Source organism: Globicephala melas, chromosome 7, assembly GCF_963455315.2.
Source record: "Globicephala melas chromosome 7, mGloMel1.2, whole genome shotgun sequence".
Classification (NCBI taxonomy): domain Eukaryota; kingdom Metazoa; phylum Chordata; class Mammalia; order Artiodactyla; family Delphinidae; genus Globicephala; species Globicephala melas.
In genome coordinates this window covers 102894051-102915990 of record NC_083320.1, presented here as the reverse complement: position 1 = coordinate 102915990, position 21940 = coordinate 102894051, and the positions used below count along the sequence as shown (strand labels likewise).

The window sequence follows — 21940 nt, the reverse complement described above, 5'->3', positions numbered from 1 at the left end:
CCTTTATCTTTACCTAAAGATAAAAATAAATAGCATATAATTATATTGAAAATCCAATCTAGTCATCTCTATCTTTTAATTCAAGGGTTTAATTCATTTATATTGATTGTGATTATTGATATATATATGTGGATTTGTTTCTAACACCTACTTTTTGATTTCAACATGTCCTGCCTTTTCTATGCTATTTTTCTCTTTTCTTGATTTTCAAGAATTGTTTGTTTGCTTTCTTATTTCATTTTTCCCCTCTTAAGGTTTTGGATGTTTTATTTTTAGCTTTTTAGTGATTTCCCCTGACATTTTTCCAGGCTTATTGAACAAAATCTAAATTAGTCCATAATTTTCCCCTGCTCCCAAATACAAGGGTCTCAGAACATTTTAACTCAATCCTTTACTCAATCAACTTACACGTCATTGTTATCTGTCTTTTAGTGTGCCCTTAAAAAAAAAACTACATAAATAAACATTATTATAATTTAAATAGATAAGGCTTATTTATATTTACCTTCACAGTCACCATGTCTTTACTCACCATACCTTCTTGCTTTTCAGATTCCCCCTTTAGGATCATTTTCCTTCTACATGAAGTGTACTTTTTAGAAGTTCTTTAGGTAAGAACTATTGGTAAACTCTCTAAATTTTTGTATTTTTCCTTCTTTCTTGAAAATCAGTTTTTCTAGATTTACAATTTTAAGTTGACAATTATTTCCTCTCTGTACTTTCAAGATATTAGTTTGCTATTTTCTGATTTCCATTAATTTGTTAAGAAGTCTGTTATAATTTCACAATTTTAAATGACCTGTCATTCTTCTCTGGCTACTTTTAAGGGCTCCTTAGTGTGTCTAAGTGTGGTTTTATTTTTAAAGTTTGCTTTCCTGCTTGGTGGTATGCATTGTTTTTTCTGGTTTTTTGGATTTCAGTCTTTATTACCTTTGGAAAATCCTTAGCCTTTATTTTTTAAAATTTGCCTCTCCTCCATTCTTTCTTTCTGGAGCTCCAGTTATTTTCATGTTAATCTTTTTATTTTAACCTCTGTCTTTTAACCTTTTATATTTTTTAATCCATTTGTCTCTTTTTTGCAATCTGGGTAATTTCTTCAGCTCCATTTTAGAATTCATTAATTTTCTTTAGTCTGTTGTTAAATCTCTCAAATTAGGTTTGTTTCCAACAGTTTTTCATTTCTGAAGGTTCTATTTTTCATCATGCCTGGTCCTTTCATAGTGTCTCATTGCTTACTTATTTTCATGACTCTACTTTTTAATTCCTTAGATATTTAGTATATCATTATTCTATTTTGATAATTCTTTTCCTTGGAGCTGTGTTTCTGCTGATTCTCCCCTGTGGTTTGTGGCTCTTAGATACTGAGTTCCTATTTGGTTAATCTGAACTGAGTTTGCTTTTCTCCAGAAAGGACTTAAATTTGCTTCTGCCAGGAGCCACAGAGAGCATTGTTTTGTTCATTTATTTGCATGTGCATGTGTATTCCCATTTATTTTCTGCCTGGTGATTTCCCTTACCTCCTGAGAGTTCAGCAGTGTATTAAAAAGTATGTTTTGTTTTGTTTTTTTGTCCAGGAACTAGTTGCTTTATAACAGATAGACTCTTCAGGAAGTTAAGCCCTAATAAATTCTTTAGTTGGGGAAAAGTTTCAACTGTTGGGTAAAATTAGATTTTCGAGAGTAGGCTCTGCATATGACGGATATTATAGAAATAAGCTAGGTTTCTGATCCAATAAATAAAATCAACACTCAATAAGCAAGGGGTTGATTATTCACTTTATGGGAGAATTAGCAGTGGAAGCTTTTGGTGGCCAGGTACATCAAAGGTTCCATTTATGACTGTTCATTTCTGAACAGAGAAAGCAAAAATGAAGCCAAAGCATTTTGAGTAACTATTGGAGATCAAAGTGAACTAAGATAAACTGTCTGGAACTATTACAGAAATTGGTGGGGGAAAATAGAATTTAACTGAACAAAAATTCTACTTTGCACACTCTCCAGGAAACACAATTAGTATGTTTCATCTTAGACAAAAACTGTTCTAAACAAGGTGTTTTGTTTTAGGTTAATCTTACCATGTTTCTCTGGTCAGGTCCCTTTCACTTTCTCCAACAATTACTTTTAAACTTCTCCTCCCTCTTCAACCCTCAGGGCCAAAACAACTTCCTTCCCTGTCACTCTCAACAGATGGCATTGACTACTTTTCTACGAAGGGTATAGACATCATCAGAAGAGAACTTCCACACCTTACATCACCAGGAGTAAATCCTTCCCTCATTGGCCCCTATTCTTTTCTCCTAATTTTAAAAGACAAGCTGGCACTCCTCGCTAAAGCCACCTGTTCTCTGGACCTCATCTCTTCCCATACCTTCTAGGACTTTGATCTTTCTCTCTCTCTCTCTCTCTCTCTCTCTCTCTCTCATCTTCAACCACTCCAGGTCATCTTGTTCTTTTCCAGAAACATTTAAAACAGGTTCAGGTCAGAACCATGGGAAAAAAATAACCAGCTCTCCTTCTAACCCCCTATATCTACAATCCTCTCTTCCCCCACTTCACAGCCAAATCTCAAGAGTATCTAGAACTAGCCTCCATTTCCTTACTTCTCACTCATACCCAATCTTGATTTTATCCCCAACATTCCATTGAAATTCTTACCCTAAAGTTTCCATATTTCAAATTCTGTGGACATTTACTGGTCTTCACCCTACTTGACTTCTCCATAGGATTCAACACTGTTTCACAAACTCACGTGAGCGCACACACACTCTCTTACACTTCTTTAGCCTTTATTTTAAAATGTCATTTAAAAAGAGGGTCAACAGTGTTTAGCTGAATATCGTTGTATTTCTCTCAATACCAACTTATTTATTGTAAGATTATTACTTATAATAATTACTACTCATTATTAGTATTATATGCATGTTAGTGTAAATTAGACTTTGGATTTATTTATACTTTATATTTGAATCAAGACCTTATATTGATTAAAAGAACTACACACATAAGTAGGTTATATTATTTCTGAATTTCGTCTTAGGTTAGTAGAAAGGAATTTTCAACATATTTGTTAGAAAAAGTTGGTGCTAGTCTGGTGGGATTGAGAGTTTCTGCTCTAGTGATGCCAACTTCCTCTTTCTAAAGAGATCCAGGGCAAGTGGGCTTCTGTACTTCCAAGGGTCCCCCTTCATCGCTTTTGAAACAGATTCAGCTTTTCAAGTAGCTGAATGATAATTCTTCTCTTTAACTAATATGAGTTATTTTGGTTGTTCTTTAGTTCTTATGTGAACTACCAAAATAATGGATACTTTTTCATTGATTTTATCATTTCTTTTTAAACTTAACTCTCCCAGCATTATGCGTGGGAGGATGCAGAGTAGAAAAACAAACCTTCAAGCGCAAGATTTTGTTTTCTTTTTGAAAATTATTTGTTGTGAAGTTTTTTTCTGCCCATGTTTCTTATTTTGGAAAACTCTTTCCATGGGCTCAACATGGCAAAACCATCTTTTGGTTATTATTCCCAAGAAATGGTTTTTAGTCACTAGGCTGCTTTCTGCATGTAGGTTTCCTTCTTATTTCCCAGTACAGTACGACACTTCTGGTTGCTTCAGTAGAAAAGCAACTGACTGCATGACAGGTGGGTGTTCTGTGAAGAGTTCCTGTTTTCCTGATGGACCCAGGGCTGATGTGTGGGTCTACCTGGAGGCATCCTACATGGAGCACACGGAGTGCAAGGCTGTGGCTCTGGTGGAGTGTTTTCTCCCTCTGCCTTTAAGAGAACAAGGGGCTTGCAGCAGCATCAGCAGTGTACAGAGGCATATCTCACCAGGGCAGCCAGGGAACCAGAGTCCAGAGGAAGCTTCATGGGGCAGAGATGCACTGGTCTGTGGGCCATAGACTATAGCACAGCAGAGACAAAGGAAGCTGTCTAAGCCCTTGTTACTCTGTCTGAGGATCAATACCATGTGTGTAACCTGGGAACTTATTAGAGATGCACAGTCTCGGGCCTCATCACTGAGCCATGAATCCAAACCTGTGTTTGAACAAGATCCTTATGCAACTCCTGTGCGCATGACAGTTTGAGAGGCACTGCTGCTGTAACCTACATTAAAGCCACAGCCTTCAGACCACAGCACAGACACTGCTCCCTCCAGGAAGCCTTCCTGGTACTCCTTTCACATATCTTGGCACTTCGTCACCTGGATCTCGTCCATATCCTTACTGGCCTTGTCTCTGCGGGTCTGCATGTCCCTTCCTCAGAGGTGAGCTCTAGCCCAGATCACTCTGTGCTCACTTTGCACGCTGCCTGACTCAGAGCAAACGCCGATCAGGAGGCTCACCAGGCCAACGAACGAATGAATGGGCGGGTGATCAGTGCAACAGAAATAAAAGCCTGAAACTCACGGGAAGTTAGGTGTTTATTTTCGCTGCTTCTCCGACAAGCTCTACAAGGTAAAAACAAAATACACAAACAGTTCCAGTAGCATAGATTTTAAATGTTCAACCTCAGACCATGGCATTTAGGGTTTCCAGAGCACTTTGGTTCAGGCACTTTTGTACCCAGAGGCACATAGAATGTCCCAGGCTGTAAGGGAGTGACTTGCTCTCATGGGGGTGCTGTTGCCAGCTGCCTGATGAGGTAGGGGACAGCAGCAGACACCAGGTCAAGGCCAAGCACACAGCCCACCCTGCCTCTCATGAGTTGACTGTCCAGTTTGGGGGTGGCCAGGTCCTCTGCTGCACCTGTCCCCGCCTGAGGAGCACCTGCGGCAGGGGGTGGGCGGGGAAGGGAAGGGAGCACATTAAACTTGGCTCTGTGTCAGCATCTTTGGTATAAGGAAACATCCTGGGCCTGGGGAGGGCCAGAGAAAAAGGGCAGCCAATACCAACCGGGGTTGATAATCCTTGGTGGGTCTCAGCTGCCCATGTTCTCCCTGCTTCCTTTCCAGCAAGCCTCTCTGAGGCCAAGGTTGCCACTCCATCAGGGCCCATCTGGGAGGCAAGCTTGTGCCGCTCAGCCTTTGAGCTGCAGATGGAACGCATCTGCAGGAAGCAGGCAGCTTTGCCTGCACTGCCTCGCCTCCATCAGTCACTGGCCCAATGAGATACGCTTGCACTTGGCTCTTTTCCCTTTTCGCTAAAGGACCCTAATGCGCTTCACAGTCATGAGCTAGTGCAGTCTCTGTGGGGAGGCAGGAGCATCCTCTCCTGTGGCGCTCTTGGGTCAGCTTTTGCCAGCTGCCTCTATTCCATCCTGAGATGCCCTCTGGCCCAGGAGACCTAAGAACATAAGCGTGACCAACACCCCCATCCTGGGTACGTCTCACTGATGTCCTCCATCAGGGCCGCACCCCTCTGTGTTCAAAGATGACACATCATCCTGATTCTGCCATGGGCTGGGGGTCAGCCGAGAACAGCTGATTCTCTCTACAGGGGAAATAAAAACAGTTTCAGTAGGAATCAGTGAGGGATGGCATGTGATTCAAGGATACACGTCCTGCAGCCTCTTGTGCTTTGGAGCAGCAGTGTTTCAGATTTGTGGCTTTGGAGGAAAAGGCCCTTCCAGCTGTTTTGAAACATAACCCTGCATTAGGAGGAACTTGGAGCCAGTGTGGTTTTCAGGGTGCTTGGAAGGCAGGCTCTCTGCCCGGTAGCAGCAGAAGGTATTTGAAGAGGTCCCCAGTGTCCTTCCACAGAACCAGTTCAGTGAGGACAAACCATCCTTCAGCCCTCTGGATGGGGTCCCAAGAAGGGCGGGGCTGTCACTCTCAGCGCTCTGGGTCTTGTTTTCCCCTCCCCCTGAACCAACTTTTAAAGGGTCTGCTCTAGGTCTTCCTGGGAGACATTCAAACTAATGATTTACAAGGTGAGAAGGCACAGCGGTTTAAAGAACGGGCATCACCAACTTAAAGGAAGGAAAGAAATTACACTTGTTCTCAAGACAGGGTTCATTAGTGGTTCTGGCAAGGAGGTGACTTCAACACTCCCAATTTGCAGCTGCCGTGGTGACTTCTGACTTTCAGGAAAAGATCTCCCAGCTCCGGGAGAATTAGGGGGAGCACGTTCAGCTCCAATCCCTCCCCCTTCCGATCCCCCAACCTGGCAAAGGATGGACCTTCAGGTGGCACCCAGGACAGACACAGGCTCACCCCCAGTGCCCTCAATCCCGCCTGGCCTCCTGCTGCAGCCAAAGAAGGAGCTGCACCCACTGCTCACTGGTGACTCGTCAGCCCTGTGCACCCAAATTGGGCTCCAGGCAGAGCTCCTGTCTGTCCTGCCACCTTGTAGCCCCAGTTCTGCAAAAGCCTTGGGAAAGTAGCAAAAAGGGGCAGGCGGGGAGGTGCACAAATGGATGGAAGCCACCAAAGTGCAAGCCTCTCACTGCCTTTTCTGTGCAAAAAGTCTGTGCATCTCTCTGTCAATGTCACAGTAGTGTGAGCTGCTGTTTTCCTAACATCTGACACTTGCTTTTAAATCTACAGGTTGAAATCTCAGGGACTCAACTTTTTAGCTAAGTAAGATAATTGCAAATCCTGTTTTATATATATGAAATACATATGGACATACATATCACACACAGGTGTGTCATTCTGAATACTACCACACACGTCCCAGGAATTCAGACCTCAACCCACCAATCCGTGTGTAATTCTGCTGTCCTGCATGATCAAGGCGAGAAGTCCTGAGAGACTCTGGGCACTGTCCTGCCTGTGTCTGGCAGCTGCCTGTGTCAGGCACCTCACACATGGCTTGTCTTCTGGGCCAGGGCGCAGTCCACTGGCAGCGTGAACTTGACGGCGCCATCCTTCTCCCAGCCCCTCCGGATCCTGGAGAGTCTGCGGCTGAAGCAGGGCAGGAGAAACAGGCCTTTGGCCAGGATGACAACACAGGGCACCAGCAGGGTTAGTGTGAAGGTGGGGGGCAGGTAGAACTTGTAGCGACTCTCCTCGAAGGCGCGGGTCCAGCCGTAGGTGAGCGTATGCAGGGTGCTCAGAACCAGGCCCACAAAGCCCAGAGTGGACTGCCGGAGAAAAGAAGGCTAGAATGAGGGCCAGGGTGAGGACGGACACAGTGATCCTACCAATGGCTCGTCTGCTTATCTGGCAGAGGGGAAGGAAGGAGGGCAGCTTTAGTGGGGCTCTGTGTTCAAATCCCAGCCCCGTCACTTACTCTCTGTGTGATCTTATTACTGTCTAAACTCTCTGAGCCTCAGTTTCCCCAAGAGAACAATGCTCATACATCAAAGTATATAAGGACTCATTGATTCATAAGAATGCTATAAAATAACAATGCTTGGGGACTTCCCTGGTGGTGCAGAACCCGCCTGCCAATGCAGGGAACACGGGTTCGAGCCCTGGTCAGGGAGGATCCCACATGCCACGGAGCAACTGAGCCTGTGCGCCACAACTACTAAGCCCTCGTACCACAACTACTGAGCCCGCGTGTCTAGAGCCCGTGCTCCGCAACAAGAGAAGCCACCACAATGAGAAGCCCGCGCACCGCAATGAAGAGTAGTCCCCGCTCGCCGCAACTAGAGAAAGCCCGCACGCAGCAACAAAGACCCAACGCAGCCAAAAATAAATAAATTTATTAAAAAACAGAAACAAAAAAACCCAATGCTTTTCTCCAAACTGTACTGTTCATAACTCTGGTGGCTGCCAGAGGACTTAAGATGGAATTAAATTTAAAGAAGTTTAAAAACATGTTACTAGTTTTGTGTATCTTTTCATGTGTACAGAGTCATGTGTCTGCTGGCATATCAAAATCATAATTTCACAGATAATATTTGGCACAAGATACAGCCAGGTAAAAAGTGAGTGGATCTTAAGTTGGTTTAAAGATAAACACAAAGGGGCTTCCCTGGTGGCGCAGTGGTTGAGAGTCCGCCTGCCGATGCAGGGGACGCGGGTTCGTGCCCCGGTCCGGGAAGATCCCACATGCCGTGGAGCGGCTGGGCCCGTGAGCCATGGCCGCCGAGCCTGCACGTCCGGAGCCTGTGCTCCGCAATGGGAGGGGCCACAACAGTGAGAGGCCCACGTACCGAAAAAAAAAAAAACACACAAAGGAAAAATTTACTTGGCACATGGATTTGGCACCAATGGTGAAGGTGACTCACAAGGGCTCGCAGGCTAGTTGTCCTGACGCTGTATATCAAGCCCACAGCATCACAAAGATGCTTTCTGTGGGTGCTGGTCCCTCACCTCCTGCCCATGCTCTGAGCTATGAACACCCCAGGTACAAACCCCGCCAGGATCACTCTCCTGCCTGGAAGGAGATTAGCGATGCTGGGGAGATCAAGACCGTCACACATCCAAATGGAAATGGTCCAAGCCGTCGAGCGGCAGAGCACCTTGCCCCTTGAGCCAGGTGTGGGCTTTTGTGGGTCACTTCCAGCCATGAGCAGCTCCTTGTCACCCCAAGTGCTATACAATCATGACTTTCTATGGGAAGTGTGATGTGAAAATAGCCAGGAAGTGATGATCTGTAACTCTAGCCTCTGGGAATCTTTTGCACGTAGGGCTTCTTGCAAACTACAAATGATGCCTTCCGGATTCTACTGTTGGCGCTAGTCTCAACTGACACTGTGACCCTCAGCAAGTTGCTTAATTAGTCTCAGTGAGAAGGAAGTGATTACAAAAGTAAAGTCAGAATTGTAGGGAAAGTGCTGTATAGATGCAGCATTCTCCAGCCCCCAGACCCGGCAGGCAGTGGTGCAGAGCAGAGGGCAGCCGGGGTTAGGACTTCGTGGAGGGTCGAGAGGAGGGGCACAGGGCACCAAGAGATTCCGGGCGGGAGAGACCTGTGTTTATTACACAAGGAATGAAGAGAGCAGTGACCCATCAGGCGATGAACACATCCGCATTTTCTCCAACGAGACACTGCAAGGGTTTAATTGAAACGTGGCAGCATGACGATCCCTCAGGGTGCTCTTTACGGGTTGGTTTTGAGCTTTCCACAGAGAAACTGTAATCAGGCCTCCTGGATTTCCTTCCAGCCCAGCTTGTCAGCATCAATCCAGGGGCTTGGTTGAGGGACACTGTCTTGTTTGCACTCCCCCCAGACACGGCTCTAAGTGGGTCTGATTCTGCTACCATGTCTCATTCTCAGTCCTCCCTAGCATGAGGGTCGCTTTGCTGCTTACACCTTCTCCGGTATAAACACCAGGGCGGTGAACCTCAGTAAGTGGAAGCACATGGTTCAGAAGAATTGTTTGTAATGCTTTTACTAAAAATAATAATGGCTATACATACAAGTTCATAGACAGGTTCACAAGTATAACATTTTTGACCCTAAACAAAATGCTAGCTGCCACAAGATCCCCAGTCTCTATCCTTCCTAGCCATCTCTGGTTCTCTTTGGCTTTGTGACCACTTAAGGATATGTTTATTACATCCTTAACAACTTCCTGGCTCAGCACAGCCTGTTGGGAAAGGCCATGGTTGGCTCTATGCTCCTATCCACGGCTACTTCACATGTCATGTGCAAACGGTCAGCCCCCAAATGGAAGCCTCTTTGACTGTGAGTCACGTGTAACCAAATCCTTCTCACCTCCAGACGTGTCTATCAAGATTCCAAATCTCGTAGCAACTTCTGAACTACACCAACTTGTTCTAAGTTCTGATCTATTGAAAATGAAGTCTGGGGTTAAAAAAGTCCCCAGCATTGAGAAAATATTTGGGATTAATATCCAGACTGTATAGAGAACTCTTAAATTCAACAACGACAAAAACAAACAACCCAATTCAAAAATAGGCAAAGGACTTGAATAGAAATTTCTCCAAAGAAGATATATGAATGGCCAATAAACACATGAAGAGATGCTCAACATCGCTCATCGTTAGGGAAATGCAAATCAAAATCACTTCACACCCATTAGGATGGCTACTGTTAAGAAAACAAGTGTTGGCGCAGATGTGGAGAAATTAAAACCCTTATGCACTGCTAGTGGGGATGTAGAAGGGCGCCGCTACTATGGAAAATGGTAATGGAGGATCCTCAGTGAATTAAAAATACAATCACCGTGTGCTCCCGCAATCCCACGTCTGGTATACACCCCAAATAACTGAAAGCAGGGTCTTGAAGGGTTATTTATACACCCATGTCCACAGTAGCATTATTCATAATAGCTCAAATATAGAAGCAACCCCAGTGTCCACTGACAGACAGATAAGCAAAATGTAGTATCTCTATACAATGGAATACTATTCAGCCTTAAATAAGAATAAACTGCTGTCACATGCTACAATATGGATGAACTTTGAGGACATCATGCTAAGTGAAATAGGCCAGTCACAAAAAGACGAGTACTGGATAATTCCACTTATATAAGGTGCCTGTATGAGGTAGTAAAAATCACTGGCCCAGAATGTAGAATGGTAATTGCCAGAGGCTGGGAGAAGAGAGGAATGGGGAGTTAGTGTTTAACGGGGACAGAGTTTCAGTTCTGCAAGATGAAAAGAGCTCTGGAGATAGATGGTGGTGACGATTGCACAACAAAGTGAATATACTTAATATTACTGAACCGCACACTTCAAAACGGTTAAGGTGATAAATTTTGTTATGTTACTTTACCACAATTAAAAAAAAAAATTGGGGGGCTTCCCTGGTGGCGCAGTGGTTGAGAGTCCGCCTGCCGATGCAGGGGACGCGGGTTCGTGCCCCGGTCCGGGAAGATCCCACGTGCCGCGGAGCGGCTGGGCCCGTGAGCCATGGCCGCTGAGCCTGCGCGTCCGGAGCCTGTGCTCCGCAACGGGAGAGGCCACGACAGTGAGAGGCCCGCGTACCACAAAAAAAAAAAAAAAAAATTGGGGAAGGAAAGGCCCCAGCATTGACCATCCGGAATAAATCTTGAACTAGCCTGACAACCACCTTGCTATTCCCTCACCAGCTTCCAAGCCCCAAACTGCTGCTCCCCTCACTCAGGCGAATTTACTGGGCTTTGCTGAGATGGCTGGGACGTGCCTTTTTACCCCTGAGAGTATAGCGGCCTGAGGCGTGGTTTGCAAATCTGGCTACGTGGTAAAATCATCTGGGGAGCATGGGGAAAATCTTAATGCCCAGGCGCCGGTCCCAGAAAATCGGATTAAATTGGATAGGGGTGGAGCTCAGGCATGGTAGCTCTTATAGGCTCAGAGATGATGCTGACATGCAGACAGGACTAAGAACCACTAATTTAGGAGACTCTTATCACCTGAGTCCTTCTAACTTCAGGTTCAGAAGTCTTCAGGGTCCCTCTGCCCAGGCTATTTGACTGGGGTGGACCCGGTCCTTCCTGTTCCTTAGACAAAGACCCATTGAGGGCCTGAACGGGCTCACACTCTGCATCGTGAAGCTCTCCCAGATGCTGCAGCAGTGAGAAGCCACCCAGGCCTGGGAACTGAGTCCTGGTGGCCCCAGAAAGGCCTTAGCACCTCCCTCAGTGACCTGCCCTGGGGCGCCAGTGTTTGGCCCATGTTCACCACTGTCCCCTGCCCTAATCTGGAGAGCGATGGACTGTGCTGGGCAAACAAGACCTGCCCTGGGAGAGTATGAAGACCTTCTCCCGCCCATATATCCGCTTCCCTTTGCCATCCAGAATCCCGTGTGATTCCAGATGGCAGGAGGCCCCAAAGACCAGCCAGTAACAAAGGGCCTTCTGACTTTCCAATCCCAATGGGAAGCCTGGGTGATTCCAGCACGTTTGTTTCCCTAAAACTCTCTCTCCTTGGGAACAATTTTTAAAATCCCATAACAGTCAAAGGAAGCCAAAAGAAAGGGAGGCATCCTCACGGGGCAATTAATAACGCCCACAACAAGCTAGGGCCATTTTTATTATATGTAAGCTTGTTAGCAAAAAAGAAACAGCCAGGTTGTTGTTGGCCGCTGGTGGTGATCCATTACCGTGGCGGGAAGGGGCTTTGGACAATTGCTCACAAAGCTGGAGTCAGCACAGGGTTCTGTTATTATCTCAGGCAGGTGGCAGGAGTGGGCAAGGCCCCAGGAAGCTCCTCTAATGGTGGGGCAGAACCGAGGTGCTAAGAGCCGAACACTAATTTCTCTGTCCAGGGGAGCTGCACCGACCCGGGTATTTGGCAATCGAAGAATGTTTAACTGGCTTAATTAGGAGCAGTTAGCACAGCCGAAAGCAAACCAAAACAGTAGGAACAAAAACACCCAGACAAACAAAACCCCCAATTAAAAACTTCGAAAACAGCCTCAGGAACAAAAGGATACACGTAAGCACAGGTCACGTCTGTGGAATCCACACCCTGTTTTGATGGCTTTCTAGCTCAATAAATCATTACAGACCCAGGGGTCAGGCCAGGCCCACTGAGAACCACGGTGTCTCCACAGCCACTTTCTAAGCCCTGGTGACCTGTCGCAGTCATTCGTGGCTGGGAAAGGAAATGGGGTCCAGGTAGTTCCTTGTTCTAAAGCAGCGCTCACCTTATAGGAGAAGGTTGCAGCTCACCTCAAAACCTGTACGGCCACTACTGGGTGCATGTATACATGTCGTCAGCACAAATCCTCCCAACGACTACAGGAGGTGGATACAGACAGGTCAGGATGCAGATGCTTGGAGACGCTAAGGAACTGTCTAGTGGTGCAGGGCTGGTAAGTGTGGTCTTGGGACTGAAACCCAGGTCTGCCGGCTCCACAGCCTGCGTCCCCCACCCCAGAGATTGTCACCTACTGCATCACGTGCACTTAAGTCACCCAAGGAGCCTATAAAAATAGACTCCAGAGCCGACCCCGGGCATCTGAGTCCACAGGTCAAGGGGAGTCCTGGGTATCTGCATTTCTCCAAGAGCTCCGTGACTTCAAACTTTTCGATGGCGGCTCACATTAAGAATCACATTTTCATTACTGCCCAGTACACAGTGAAGTATGCCCACATATGTATATATAACTACTGAATTGATACAACTGAAAAAATGTCTGTGCTTAGAGCATGTAAAGAACTCTGACATTTTTGGAGACGTTCTACTCTATTTCATGTTTAAAAAGCTTGTTGTGGGCTTCCCTGGTGGTGCAGTGGTTGAGAGTCCGCCTGCCGATGCAGGGGACACGGGTTCGTGCCCCGGTCTGGGAAGACCCCACATACCGCGGAGCGGCTGGGCCCGTGAGCCATGGCCGCTGAGCCTGTGCGTCCCGAGCCTGTGCTCCGCAACGGGAGAGGCCACAAAAGTGAGAGGCCCGCGTACCGCAAAAAAAAAAAAAAAAAAAAGCTTGTTGTGGTCCACAAAAATTGATTTCATAACCCACCAACAAGTGTCAACTACAGTTTGCAAACACTGCCCCGGACCATTCTGCGGCTCTGGGTGGGAGTCTCTTGCCTGTCTCTTGCTGCCTCCTACTGACTCAGAAATGGGTGGCTTAGTCAGAGATCATGGAAATGTGGCTACATGCCCCGAGAATCACAGCAAATTGCTTTGTATTTTTCTTTTACACATAATCTTGCACAGTGGCTCACAACACATCTGTAGGGAACTAACTCCATTTTACAAGAGCGTAAAGTGAGGCTTGGGGAGCGCACGTGATCTGCTAATGGTTACAGAGCTGGGATGTGCCGGTTCCTCCTCTGTATCAGCACTCCAGGGAGATAGAGCATTTGTGGACAGAATGTGGGCATTTGATTTCCTCACGTAAACCCCTGTCTTTCTACCCATCTCTCGGCTTTCCTTGCAGCAGCATAGGACTTTCCTATTTGTATTTCGACTCTTCAGTATGTAAAGTAGAACAGCTGCTGAATCCCAGTCAGCTTTTGCTAACAAAACCAAATTCTCCGGCTTTCTCTGGCAGCTGGAGCTGGAGCTTGTAATCTACAGCTGCTTAAGGGAGCAACTTTCCGGTGAGGGGAGCGAACTGCAGTCTGTTTTAGTTGTGGATAAACTATGCACCCCAGCATACTCCAGGCAGGAACACGAAAATCCCAGATTTGGGTGTGCGACACGTGAGGATTAGTGGCAGATAAATAAAATTCTTTCTTCCCCCTTTTGCCGGCATGTGTCAGGCCTGAGCACACCTCCAGAGACCTTCCGAGATGAGCAGAGCCAGTGAGATTCAGAAACAGACACACTTAAAAAAAACCCCAAAACCCACAACTCTGTTTGTTCTAGGGTACGCATGCATCCCCAATGAGGGATAATTAATTGGATTACATAAGAGTGCTGCCCTGTTGGTGTCCCTCTTGGAATCCCGTCCTGTGTCCTTGCTGCACAGAGAAGATATGGGACAGATTTTTTGTTGACATCGGGGGTGGGTGTGATATCTGTTCCCTGCCCTGATACCATATGGATGGCAGAACCCAGTATTAGTCAGCACCCATCAATGGAGGGGATGAGTTAATCTGCCAGCACCTGGGTGCTGAGCACGTGCTCTGTGTGGAGAACAGTGGGAGATGCCAAAGGAATGTAAAAAATGTCCCTGCCCCAGTGGTCCTTATAATTAAAGCGTGGCTATACCTGTCTCGTTCTGTCTTGCATCCCAGGTCTAGCATGACGCTGGGCATGCAGTATGTGTTCAATAAACACTGAGTGAATAAATGCATAAAGAACCTTTGCCACTAGTAGCATCTTCCAAAGTGTGTTCTGTGGAGTGTAGACAGTGAAAGAAAAATGGGGGTGGGGGGGAGGACGCCAATACCGAAATAAGTCTGCTTAACAAGGTTTGCTTGTTGTAGACAGTACTTGATGTGCCAAAGTACATTGTGACTCGCTGAGCGGGAAGCAAATCTTTTCCCAGATTTATTTTATTTATTTTATTTTTTATTTTTTGCGGTGCGCGGGCCTCTCACTGTTGTGGCCTCTCCCGCTGTGGAGCACAGGCTCCGGACGCGCAGGCTCAGCGACCATGGCTCACGGGCCCAGCCGCTCCGCGGTATGTGGGATCTTTCCGGACTGGGGCACGAACCCGTGTGCCCTGCCTCAGCAGGCGGACTCTCAACCACTGCGCCACCAGGGAAGCCCTGGTTCAGTTTATTTTTTTATTTTTTATTTTATTTTTTATTTTTTGTGGCCACTGTTGTGGCCTCTCCCGCTGCGGAGCACAGGCTCCGGATGCGCAGGCTCAGCGGCCATGGCTCACGGGCCCAGCCGCTCCGCGGCATGTGGGATCTTTCCGGACCGGGGCACGAACCCGTGTCCCCTGCATCGGCAGGCGGACTCTCAACCACTGCACCACCAGGGAAGCCCTCCCAGATTTATTTGACTCTACATGTCCTTTTTAATATGAATGGTGTCCTTCGGGAAATGCTGTGTTTTATTTCCTATAAACTGAAGGTCCTAATCTCACCTCCCATCCACCCTGCATGAATCCAGAGGTTAAAGGAAACAACAGGGCCGGGTTCAGCTGAGGGTGCTGGCTGGGCAGTTCGGCTCACCCAAGGGCTCACTGCCCAGACAGATCAGCGACACATCCAGTGACTATGTATTATGGGATTTTGTTTGGGAAGACCAAGAATTGTAGATACTGAGAATGTGTAGTCCAGGGTTCAGCATTCTGCTGTCTGAATTTTACACATGCCTAAATCTGGCATCTCCCGGTGTCACGAGGATGAGCTCGTCCCAGGCAGCCCCTTTAGCAGGAGACTTGGGTGAGCCTGCCAGCCTTGGGGAGGCCCGGGCACCTGACTGGGCGGTTCTGTTGCACAGATTACGAAAGCCCAGGTGGCGCATGGGTGGGAAGGTGCTTGCACAGGAGAGGCAGGGCCAGGGCCGCGCCGAGGCTCACCAGCAGAGACAGAACTACTTTACCTGAACAAAGCTGAACTCCCTCCAGTTGAGTGAGTTTGCGATGGATGGCAGAGAGGTGACAGCCAGCAGGGACAGCGTGCCGAGGGCCAGCACTCCCAGGGACAGGTAGATCTCCATCCGCCAGACTTCCTCCTCGATCCAGAGGTGACTTTTATTGGTCAAGACCTGGTGTGGATGGAAAGGAAACCATGAACACTGTGGCCAAGGTCGATGCCCTGGGATTTGGGCGAGCAAGGAATTTAGGACGGGAAAAACGCAGTAACGACCAACGTTCCCAATTTCCACTCCGTGTAACGTGTGTCTGCCTCTGTTTTAAGCACTTCTCAGGTATCAGCTCACCTGAGCCTTACAGCAACCCCGTGAGGCAGAGGTCACTATTGTCCCCATTTTCCAGATGAGGGAAATGAGGCACAGAGATCAAGAAACCTTTCCATGGTCACACACAGCTTAGGAGATGGCAGAGCTGAGATCAGGACCCAGGCAGCTGGCTCGGAAGACAAGGCTCCTCCCTCCCCACGGCTTTCACAAATCTGTCTGGGGCCAGTCGACCAGAACAGTCACAATCCAAGAGTAAGGAGCCAGAGAATTTGACAAGACATAAAGAACCTTCAAATATGACCATCTCACAAGGTTTTCTGGTGCCCAAATCCCCAGCAGGAAGGAGGCGCTCTCTTAACTCAGAATCCCTTCAGCCAGACAGGCTGCTGCCTCTGCTACCTTCAGCCTGTCTCACCCTGGATCCTTGGTCCCCCAAGCTGCCCCTGTCACTGGCTCATATTCCAGACACACATACACCAAACCCCTCAACGTTTCCTAACTAGCCCCCAGCTCCCATCTTCCCACCCAGCTCCCCATTTCTGTCTGAGGAATGTAGCTTTGAGTCAACCACTGCCAGGCAACAGAGGCCGATATCCATTCGCCAAGCAGGCCCATGAGCACTTACGAAGCACCCAGCACACAGTAGGTGCTTCATAAGCACCTACTGTGTGCTAGGCCCTGGGCTGCAGAGAGCAAAGATACCTGCCCTCACAGAGTTCTGGAATCCCCCAGTGAGCCCCAGGCACGCACCAATGGGGGAGCCCCTGCAGGCCCAGAGGTTTCCACCCCCTCCCTCTCCACTCAGAGACCCCTTGCACCTCAGCCCCACCTTTCCCCCTCAGCCTGGCCAACGCTCACTCGTACCGTGCACACGAGGAAGAGCTTTTATCAAGATCCTTCTGTCAGAACCATCATTTCCGAACTAGACCACATTGCAGAGTTCCTGGACGTCAAGATGTTTTCTGAGAAACACCAGGAAACGCTGCTGCTTCAATTCTACCCACACAACAAGGAACAGCATTTCCATTAGGATATGTGACTAGGCTTTAGTAGGGAGGTCTCTGCTTTGCAAAACAGAGTGACTCATACAGGTTTTTGAGAAACTATTTCAGCAGGAAAAAAATAACCCAAGTGCAGTTAGAAGGTATAATATTAAAAATGAATCTAGTGGTCTGAGCAAAAATGGTTGAAAGGCTTATGAGAGAACGTTGAAAGGAACTGAGAAAATGCCATCCACTGGGTACTTTTCCTGCAATTTGAGAGAAACGAGGGCCTCTGTTCTATTTCAGGGCAGGCTGGCTCTCACTGGTGCCTTTAAGCCACAAAAGGACCAGGAGTCTCACCCTGACCATGAGTCCTGTGAGACTCTGGGCAGCTCCATCTCTGGGCCTCCGCTTCTCCACTGACAGAGCTGGAAGAGGTCACGTCTAAAATCCTGTGATTTTGCTGTGTGCCAAGCGAAGGTCAGCACTAACGAGAGAGGCGGGGCCGACGCTACCCTGCAGGGGGCAGGGGGGTCTCCCACGTAACTGAGCCCAGAGAAGGCTAACTCGTACCTTCCCTGCACTAACGACGGCCGCTCAGTGGGCCATCCCCGAGTTGTAAGTTGTTTGTCCTTCAAATATACTTCATTAGTCGCTCCCTTCTGCATTTTGGTAAGATCAGGAAGTTAATGTCCCAAGTCAGAGCTTGGACGATTACACACACCACATCTGCTTGCAAAATGTCTTGTCTTTTCCTCTAATACTTCCACTCAGCCGCGACACTGGGAAGGGGTGGGATGAGGTACCTGCATAAGCGTCTGGCTCCCGGCCACCTTCGGTAGCCTGTGGGAGTCTCACCCCACTGACTGAACTACAGTGCTGTTCTCAGGGCTCCCCAGCGACCAGCGTCACAGACGGCAAACTGGGACGTGGGTGAAACAGCTCTCCACTCCCCTACTGACGCTCTCATGTTCAGAGCTAATCAAGCTGGCTGCCTCGAGCACCACCAGGACAGTGCTCGTCAACAAGAGATGGAACGCTGCCATCCCCGTGTGGGGTTTCCTTTCCCTGTAGGTTGCAAGCTCGAAGCTGAAGGGCCCAAGGGCAGGAGGCTCAGATGTGAGATTTCGACGGTTCTCTCTGACAGCCTGGACTAGATTTGGGGTGACAGGGCGGAGCACACAGTGTGTGGGTAAAACACTTTCTTTGATCCTTATTTGATTTCGGATTTTGATCTTGACATGCGTTTCTAAGGCACCACTGATGTACTTTTTGGCCGCCCACCCCTCTTCTGGGCTGCTCTGCTCTGTTAACCCCTCCCCCCCATTTCCACGCCCCTCCCTGACAAGCCGCATCAGCCCTGGCTCTGCCCTCCAGAACTCTGCAGAACAAGGTTCAGCCCCTTTGCCTGACAGGCCTTGCTGTCTGTCTCTGATCCCGTCCTCTGGGAGCGATGGTTGCCTGGCAACCTCCACGGGGGCCTGCAGCCTTACAGGGCTTTGGAACTCAGGGAAAATTACCTCACATGGGCCTCAATGTGCCCTGGTATTTGCATCATGGCAAAACGATATTAACGTAATATCAAGGAGAGCCTTGGCAGGGTGGAGAATTTGGAGAATGGCAGTCAGAGGGTGGGCACGGGGAGGAGAGGGCAGGCGTTTTGCCTTGTGCTCTAGTGGGGAGGGGGCGTTACCTTCTTCCCCATCCACTGCCTGGAACACCCGCCACCTCCTGGGCAGCAAACATTGCTCCACTCTCCGAGGAGCCACGCAGAGCTTCCTGCCCAGCAGGCTGACTCTTCTTAGGAGTAAGAAAATATCATGAAAGAGCATCAAAAAACATTAGCACTGGGTGAGACCTCCATCTACACCAGGGCCCTGAGGACCAAAGAGGGGTTGTGACTTGCTTATTAAGGTCAAGCTCTTTGTTCCAGTCAGTGATGCTGGAGGACAGGAGTCTAGGGCTCTGGCCTGCAGGCCTCCACGCCACCCCACGCCAGCTGAGGTGAGGGACGAGACTGTCTGATTTCATCCCGTGGCCTCAGGGCCCGGTAGAGTAGAACTCAGAGAATGAATGAGTTCCGGGATCATTCATTCAACTGTTAATTTGGACTTGTTTTCCCCGTAGAAAGCAGTACGGGCATGAACACGGATTTGGAGGAGATTGGCTGGACCTGGATCCCAGCTCAGCCACTTACTGGCTGAGTGACTTTGACCAAGTTACTTAACCTCTCTGTGCCTCAGTTTTATCATCTGTAAAATAAGGGTAGTACAGCACCTGCCTTATAGGGATAAGAGTTCAATGAATTCACACTGGGTATGTAAAGCTCTTAGATGGTACCTGGAACACACTAAGCGCTTTTTAAGCGTTAGCGACTATTATTTTTTCCCTTCCTCTCTCATTTCCAGCAGGTGGCTTGCTGCTTTGCCTGAAGTCTGGGGTTCCTCCTTTCTCTTATGAAAGCCCAAGCCAACAGATGGAATGGTGCCAGGTGTCCATGGGCGGGGAATGACGAGGGCATTTGAGGAGCTGCCAGCAAGGAAGCAGGAACTAGAGTGAACAGGGACTGAGGTCTGTGATTCCCAGGAAGTGGCCCAGCCTTGCCTCCTGGCTCTGCTCTGGGAAGTGGTCAGGCCTCCGAGGGGATGGCCGCATGGTGGGGGTACCTGGGGAGGGCCCAGCCTCTGTAAGATCCCTGCTTCCCAAGCAAGAACAAAACGGCAGCTGGAACCAGGGGTAGAAGAGAAGCGTCTCATTGGGCGGCTGAGTGTCCCGGAGTGGGTAGGACCCTCGCACCAGGCCAGAGGCTAGGGCTAGAGGTGGAATTAAGCAGGTCGGGGAAAATAAAGGCAGGGTTGCTTGCAGACCTGAGCTTGGGACTCAGAATCAGGCCCCGTGAGCTTGTGAACCCAGAGCAAGCATCTGGGGGGACTATTTCTGTGGGTACAGGTGCCAGAGGATGCTGCCTGCGATACCACCTGGCTTGACCCGAAGGCCCTCCATTCCCAGGAATCCCGCTGGCAAAAGAGCACCCTACGGCTTTCCTAAATGAATAATTACTGTGCCCTTCCACCCCCTCAAAATACACATGCTGGGCTTCCCTGGTGGCGCAGCGGTTGAGAGTCCGCCTGCCGATGCAGGGGACGCGGGTTCGTGCCCCGGTCCGGGAAGATCTCACATGCCGCGGAGCGGCTGGGCCCGTGAGCCATGGCCACTGAGCCTGCGCGTCCGGGGCCTGCGCTCCGCAACGGGAGAGGCCACAACAGTGAGAGGTCCGCGTACCGCAAAAAAAAAAAACAAAAAACCCCACATGCTCCTGCAGCCTTTCCCGTCTCAGGGGATGGCAACTCCATCCCTCCAGGTGCTCAGGCTGAAAACCCAGAGTCGTCCTGCACCACCTCATGAACCCCATGTCTATTACAGCAGTTCTGTGTACCCTGGCTTCAGAATACGCCTTCAACACCTTCTTGTCTCTCTGCTGCTCCCAGCCCACTCCAAGCCTCCGTGGCCTCTCATCTGGGTTCCCGCACAGCCTCCTAACTGGTTTCCCAGCATGTGCGTTTGATCTTTGATTGTCTGTTCTCCATCCGGCAGCAGAGTGAGCCAGCTAAAACCCCAGACGGCGCATCACTCCTCTACTCAAAACCTTTGCTCGGCTTCAAGTCGAAGGCCCAAGCCCTTCCTCAGCCTTTAAGGCTTCTCTGGTGTGGCTTCCGCCTCCCAGGCCCCGCCCACCACCCCGTCCCCTGGCTCCACCAAGAGGGCCTCCTTGCCGATCCTCAAAGGTGCCAGACAGCTCCTGTCCTCCTGTCCTTCCGACCTGGGCTCACATGTCCCCCGCTCAGCCAGGCCTCCCTCACCACCCTTTAATACTGCACCCCCCGCCCCCCCTTGATCTTCCTCCTTAGCACTTCGCTACGTTCTACATACCCTCTGTCACTCACAGCTGCGCTTTAAGTCTCCCTGGCTTGGGGGCAGAGCGCTTTTCACGTTCTGTTCGCTGATACGCCAAACCTCGGACAGCAGGATGTGGGCGTGATCCAGTCCGGGCAGGATCGGCAGGTGACAACTGGCGGGCTGCACCCACGGGCGCCCCCACCCCGGCGCTGTGATTGGCAGGAAGCAGGCGAGCACCGTACCTGCTTGACGGCCTGGTTGACCAGCTCGTAGCGGTGGGAGCGGCGCAGCGGCAGGCAGAAGCTGTAGAGCGCGTGCAGGGCGGCGCAGAAGAAGCTGAGCAGCCCCATCTGCTTGCGGTGCTGCAGCCAGTGGTCCAGCCAGTCGGGGAAGCGGCGGTACTTGGTGCCGCGGCGCAGCTGCAGGGCCGCCGCCACCACGCCGGGCAGGTACACCAGCGACAGCAGCACATAGGCCACGCAGGGCAGCGTTGTGTTGACCACGGACACGGGCAGCTGGTAGAACTTGTTCTTGCCCTCCTGCAGGTAGGGCTGCAGCACATCCCGGATGAAGTTGTAGGTGTAGAAGAAGACGAAGAGCCCCAGGGCCAGGAGAGCAGGCACCTTCCAGCCTGGGAGGAGGCGCAGGGGCATGGCCTCCACCTCCCGGGCCGAGGCCAGGGACCCCATGTCCACGGGGGTGAAGCCCATGGCCTGCGCCAGCTCCAAGATGGCGCGTTTGGCTTCTGGCTGGTCACTGCAGATGGGCACCTGCGGGGAGGAAGGTGGGGGGGGGGTCAGGTGGGGTCCCCGGAGGGTTGAGCGGGGCCTCGGAGAGCATCTTGGCCAAGCTCCTCACGGAGCAGCTGAGGAAACTGAGGCCCAGCGATCTGCCAGGTAAGGGTACGGCTGGAGCACAAGGAGGCCCTGAATCCCGGCCCGGGGCCTTTCCTTGGCTCCCTGTGGGCTCCTAGTCTCTGGCCCAGCAATGCCCGCTTCTCGAGGAAAACAGC

General features: G+C 49.5%; 1 protein-coding gene across 1 annotated transcript in view; it reads right to left on the bottom strand.

Annotated features, from left to right (window-relative positions):
• Nucleotides 1-4494: 4494 nt before the first annotated feature.
• Nucleotides 4495-21940, bottom strand: part of STEAP3 (STEAP3 metalloreductase) — a 43099-nt gene continuing 25653 nt past the window's right edge. Inside the window, exons 3-5 of the mRNA XM_060301509.1 lie at nt 21171-21698; nt 15731-15895; nt 4495-7017 (exon numbers count right to left, since the gene is read on the bottom strand). Of these exons, the coding sequence (XP_060157492.1) occupies nt 6736-7017; nt 15731-15895; nt 21171-21698 (975 nt within the window). The 3' untranslated portion in view covers nt 4495-6735. The remainder of the gene's footprint in view (nt 7018-15730; nt 15896-21170; nt 21699-21940) is intronic.